Source organism: Ciona intestinalis, unplaced genomic scaffold, assembly GCF_000224145.3.
Source record: "Ciona intestinalis unplaced genomic scaffold, KH HT000452.1, whole genome shotgun sequence".
In the NCBI taxonomy this organism is placed as follows: Eukaryota; Metazoa; Chordata; class Ascidiacea; order Phlebobranchia; family Cionidae; genus Ciona; species Ciona intestinalis.
This window is the reverse complement of record NW_004190773.1, coordinates 1,203-7,303: the sequence shown is the minus strand read 5'-3', so window position 1 is coordinate 7,303 and position 6,101 is coordinate 1,203. Positions and strand designations below refer to the sequence as shown.

General features: G+C 35.6%; 2 protein-coding genes across 2 annotated transcripts in view; both read right to left on the bottom strand.

The window, feature by feature from the left end:
* LOC108950634 overlaps positions 1 to 2,123 on the bottom strand; it is a 2,253-nt gene extending 130 nt beyond the window's left edge. Inside the window, exons 1-4 of the mRNA XM_018816648.2 lie at positions 1,786 to 2,123; positions 1,300 to 1,431; positions 698 to 763; positions 98 to 264 (exon numbers count right to left, since the gene is read on the bottom strand). Coding sequence (XP_018672193.2) covers positions 98 to 264; positions 698 to 763; positions 1,300 to 1,431; positions 1,786 to 1,876 — 456 coding nt within the window. The 5' untranslated portion in view covers positions 1,877 to 2,123. The remainder of the gene's footprint in view (positions 1 to 97; positions 265 to 697; positions 764 to 1,299; positions 1,432 to 1,785) is intronic.
* A 2,147-nt stretch (positions 2,124 to 4,270) lies between these two features.
* LOC778625 (beta-1,3-N-acetylglucosaminyltransferase lunatic fringe) lies at positions 4,271 to 5,403 on the bottom strand. Its single transcript, XM_002120777.4, has one exon. It carries the CDS (start codon positions 5,299 to 5,301, stop codon positions 4,366 to 4,368), a length of 936 nt encoding a protein of 311 aa, XP_002120813.1. The 5' UTR covers positions 5,302 to 5,403; the 3' UTR covers positions 4,271 to 4,365.
* Between the last annotated feature and the right edge of the window lie 698 nt (positions 5,404 to 6,101).

Below are 6,101 nucleotides of genomic sequence, written 5' to 3'. Positions count from 1 at the left end.
AAAAAGGTATGGCACTGTCCCAACTGTCGTTGGTAACTTTATACACAAATAGGTTAAAACAAATTAACTAAACATGATTTTAAAACCGATAGCTTACATCCAGCAAATGAGGCAAATCTTCCCCAACAAAATGAACATCCCCCTCAAAATTTCCTTTGGAAGCACACGTACAACTCAGTGGACATACATCATCATCACTTTTCGAGGTGTATCCAAACGGACATGGCAGTGTGCATGTGCTTATATCGAACTTGCATTTCAGAACTGGTGGCAAATAATCAAAAATAGTTAGTGGTTCACTGTATCTGTATTTACAAAATGCTTAGTGCTATTGGGAATTCACTATAAAGCCTAGAATAGAATAGTTTAAACCACACACACAAGATATAAACTCTAAAACAAGAATTCCATGTGGCCCATCACATCAGTTTCATGGGAAAACAGTAGCGAAGATCAAATCAATTAAACTAAGAAAAGGAAATTACCAATAATCGATTAAGTGATAAACCACCTATTGAGTTTAAAATTGTTAAAAGTTGTAACGCCTTTTCAGCACAGATTTACTTTTACCACACAGCAGCGTATCCAAATAAGTAGCAAGTTAGCTTCCCTTCTACCCACAACTATAAAATGTAAAAGCTAAATTAAACTATATCTAATTTAGAAAATTAAGTTAAACAAACAAAAGTATACCCACGTGTACATTCACCAATAGCAACTGGATCATTGTTGGCTTCTGCATCATCGCAAGCTGTGGTTCTATCTGGGAAAAATAAAAATAATCATTAGGTTTATCTTGGGCATCAAAATTTTGATGTCATAGAAATTGATGTGTAAATACATATTATACAGCAAAGAGACCATGCATTGAAATAGAATGGCCTACAAGATAAAAAAAACTAATAGGCCAGGAATTAAAAAGGGGGGTCCGCAATATTCCTGACTAACATTAATAATAACGCACAGAATCAACTGATTTACTATGTTTTTTCATGACTGCTTTACTATTTTTTAAGAAGAGGGTTTCTAATTTTACAAAAAAAAAATTTTTTTTAAGTATATAGGCTATATATATATTAAAAAAATATATATTCAAAGGGAGTTCCGGAACCCACTCGTATACACCTCTGGAACCTTGTAATGTTTTTAACCATATTCTATATTAGTAAGGTCAAAAAACATATCTCGAAATGGTTTGTTTAGGATATCTGCAACTGATTGTAACCTGTTATTTTTCAGAATCCTAAAATAATAAAAAATCTGACTTTGACACCATGGTGGTCCAAGTTTCAAACTCACCTTGCAAAAAAAAGACAGCTATTCCTGCAGCTCCACCAACCAAAGTAACCACAGCCAATCCAATGATAATTGGTCGTAAGTTTGAATCTGATGACTTCTTTTTCACTTTTTTCGAAACTGCTTTATTTCCAGCTGGAGATAATATATATTTATATACATTTATTTAATTTCTATCTCTTAATTGGAAATACAAATGAATACAACTACAAGTTTTAATTTTGATGTTTTTACAAAAAAACTCTCATGGGTTTAAATACCTGCTGTAGTGCAATTTTAAGTTGTTTGGTACAAATTAAACATAAGTAGTGCTATAGTCTGTTATCACTAATGTACACTTTTCAAAAATACACATAACTCAACATCAATAATTTTCCATCGCCCTACTTTGGTGTTTTGGGTAAAAAAACTGTATACCCTTATATTTATAGCTTTTAAATGTTTGCATATATTACTTTATAAAATTAAATAGCAAGAACTATACACTACCTCCAGTTTGGGCTTGTTTTGTCTTTCCTTTTCTTGGCTGGCCATCTTTTGAGCTATGTGCACCAGATGGTTCCAGACAAGTATCCAACATTATGTAAAATGTAATAAAGAGATTTTAAAGTTTATGCAAATCTAGTTTGTCAATGGTATACAACTCGATAAAAGAAAAGAGAATCAATAAAACTTTGCATCTTGTTAAGTTTGGTGGCAGAGTGGTTGGCGCGCCTCTAATCTAGGTTCAGGGCTCGCCGCTGCTGTTATTATAAGCGGCACGACTCACCAGGTGAAAACAAAACATAACACCCGTGTTATAACGACTCTTGTTTTTCCGCCACTCGAGCAAGCTACATACATTTATTGATTTATTCATATACCAGAACTTTCCAAGCTCTCACCAAAAAAGGCGGTAGAGTATTCTTTGCTTTCACTAAGCAGACTTCATTTTAAACTTAGCGCCATCATTGTACTTAAATCATAATTTATAGAGGGCGCCATGGGTCTACCTATACGCGCATATCGTTGTGTAGATTCCACAGTCGAAATACTGGGGTGACAAGGCTGTTCATTCGTACTCATATTCGCTGTAATTGCAATGGGTTGGGAAATCGAGCCCCGAAAACAAATTGGATCCAGCATCAAGCCCTGAAAGGCCTACACGTTGATTTTTCTCAGAGTCATGGAAACATGGTATGTTTTTGCTCATTTCATTTCTAAGGTAAGTCATATTGAACCCTGACCATTTTCTCATGTTTATATCTCAGTTAATTCCCATTTTATGATAGAACAAAAGCGCGCTCGAACACAGAGGTAATGGGTTTAAGGCTCGTCGTATTGCTACCACTGTGGGCGTATATGTCCTTGGGCAAGACACTTATTAACGGCAATTGCTCCAACCCTGTGGTTACTAATGAGTTGTCCAATTTATCAGCTATACATAAAAAAATAATCACCAACAAAGTAACATACATGGTAATCCGTAAGCTGGCACGAGGTGCACGCCTGTGCTATAACGACTGTTGGTTTCCGGCAACGCGAAGATAAAGTACCTAAGTTACATTACATTCTGGCACGAGGTGTATGAAACAGAATACCCGTGTTTATAAGGACTGTCGTTTTTCGGCCACGCGAAGATAAAGTGTAAGCCGGCCCACCCTACTATATATAGTTGGATGGGGATAAGTTTAGTCATTTTATTAAATCTATATGCATGTAGCCTATATATATATATATATATATATATAGATGTTGCCACGGTAGGACACTTTTTAAAACTTAACACACAAACCCCGGTCTCCCTTATATCCTACTATATATATGTACAGTAGGATGGGGGAAGATGGGACACTTTTTAACTCTATTTTCTCGTCCCATTTAGTAGTAAACAAAGAACATTTAAAGAATTATAAAACTAAATCCTCATGATTCCCATAAACCGTTATTAATTGTTTAAAACACGTTTAGGATACCTGGATATTATGTGCTAAAGGTGTTCCATCTTCCCCCACCCTACTATATATATATATAGTAAATAGGATTAAAAACATAAACAGGATTATTCGATAGGATATTCTCACAGGCCACAGCCCAACGAAATGCGCGCGAATGTCGAGTTTAGATTGATGATTTCAACACGCAAATAAACTTCGGGGTTTTAATATAAATCACCAAGCTTCCAAAATAATCTTACCATTACGTTTGCTTCAGCCATTAAAGGGCCTAAACACACCCCACGTCACTTTTATTTTTTATGGTAAATTCATAAAGCGACCGTTTTATTGATTCCAAAAATACTTTGCTTATTAAAATTGGTCCAGTATAGGCGGAGATATTCGTCCTCAAACAGTGATCTCTAGCGCTATCTTTTTTTTACTACGAGCTCCGTGATTGTGACATAGGAACGTACTAGTCACGTGACTGATTCATTCGTAAAAGCGAAACCTGCGTTTTTTTTGTGCTTTTTTGCGTTTTTTTTGTTCTCTCGTTTTTCGCTGAAAACACTGCCTCTCGCCTTTCTGAATGAGAGCGGCCACGCTTCAACAATTTTGTCACGTGGGTAGTACACTTCTCAATTTTTTTCGCCACGCAACTTTCAAATCAGTTTTTTGAATTTCACGGTGTTTGAGCTGGAATATCTTTGGTTATACAGAACCGATTAAAACAAGTAAGGTGTCGTTGGGATTAGAAAAACACACTCTATCGATTAAAGCGAAGTACATTTGGGGTGTGTTTAGGCCCTTTAAAAAAAATTGTTTCAGTTTAAAACCGATTTTTAAAACTTAAAACAGTAATCGCCTTTGGCGCGCGCTGTGTCGGGCCATATAGGAAAATGGTCGAAGAACACCCCATTTTTTAAAATTCATCATCCAATAAGCCCCAAAACTGTTTGGTAATGGGCCAAATCTGGCCTAAACATTGTACCATGATATAACTATACCACGACGTCGAACATTGTGTCATGGTTTTGACAGACAAGTTGTATACATTTCCCTTGATTGTATTTGTATACGATATACCACGCTATAGCACATTGTTTTAACTTTTTTTAAAAATAACATAAAGAAGCCACACAATGGTTTTATATTATGTTTTACATATGTCAGCAGTGGGAAAGAGAAAACAGTGAAGAGTCATGAAACGAGTTGGGTCTACATCATGGTTAAATATCTTTGAACTCTTCACTTTGTTCAAGTTCACTGTGTTGCCTAAGGCTTGGCCTAAACTAACTTGCTCATGTAAAGTGTCTGGGTTTAAATTTTTGAGTTTTTCCCTTGTGGAATGCAAAAGGTCGGTGATTGTTATATATATTTTCAAACGGTTGGTTATAATAAAACCCAAAGCGCAATCGTCGTTCATGTGCGTTTCCCGTGTTGTCACAACCAATTTTTCTCTTCCACACCACGGTTTCATTTTTAAAGCCAATGGTCTGGAAATACAACAGCCAGCACCGCCATGAGCAAACTTATATTTCTCAATATGACCATGGTAGTATGTTGCAAATAATGGAACGCTCAGTTTACCAATGCAAATGTCTTGTGTCCAGTTATAACCATTAACAAGATGAACCATGCGTGGTGGATTGACGTAATTATCGTCGTCAAACCGGCACCACCACTTTTTGCCGCTCGCCAAATACGTATCAAATTCTGTTCCCATTTTACAGCTTAAATGTGGTCTAGTTTTAGTGTGTCCACAATGTGTGTTAATAACATGACCCTCAGTTGTTTCGTTCAGCTTGTCGTCATCGCCGTCTGTGAAAAAGTACGTCTGCTTCTTCGCCAGCTTGAACCAAGTCTTAACTATTGGGTCAAGTCGGGATTCGTGAAATTTTCTGCTTGTTTTTACGCTGATATAAATATCATCCAAAGTTACTTTACCATTGTCCATTACTGACTTAACTTTCCTATCACGGTAAATTTCTTGTTTACAGATAGACGAATATCTCACGTGACTACTGATCAGCAGTGTCGTGAATATACACAGCATTCCGAACTTGACCAAAGTTAAATTATTTGACATTGTAGCTTTCAGCTTTAGGTATAACCAAAATCTAATTCTTAATGCAAAAAAATTTTGTTCAATATTGCCATATGTTTATGAAAATAAAGGTATAAGCGAAAAAACAAAAAATTGTAACCTGGAAGAACTATTTCTATTATAGGCGTAATTTGTACAAAATGTTCTTGTATGATTCGTATGTTAGCTGATAAACTGTAATGTGTGCTTTGCTGTTATTGATAGCAGCATACTGCATATTGACCTCTGCCTATTTTTCTCATGTTAAACTTATCTCAGGCTTTCACATAAAACTAAAACTAATTTTATGGGACACAATTAAACTTTATGAAATATTTCACTCTATTTTATTAAACTACGATGATTCAAACCAGCAAACGACAATATTACGGCAGTTTTAATATGATTCAGCAAGCATTTAAAATGAGGATATTATTTTATAGTAGGGTGGGGGAAGATGGGACACCTTTTCAATCTATTTTCTTTTCCAATTTGGTAGAAAACAAACATGTAACGATTTTTTATAAGACTTCATCCCACGGCACCCATAGACTGTTGTTAATTGTTTAAAACACGATCAGGATATTTAGTTATTATGTGTCAAATTTGTCCCATCTTCCCCCACCCTACTATATGCCTTTTTAGCGATTGAAAAAATAATGTATGCGTTTAAGACTGAATTTTAATACTTAACAAGAGTAATAGTGTTTGCCACGCACCTTGTTGGACAGTAAGAATACTGTAACATTTATTTTCATCCGTCATTAAAGAAGTACTCGTGAAAGGAGATTTAAACACATCCC

What these genes read in the sequence shown, in the direction of transcription:
- LOC778625 (XM_002120777.4), bottom strand. Translation starts at nt 5,301, where the DNA reads ATGTCAAATAATTTAACTTTGGTCAAGTTCGGAATGCTGTGTATATTC.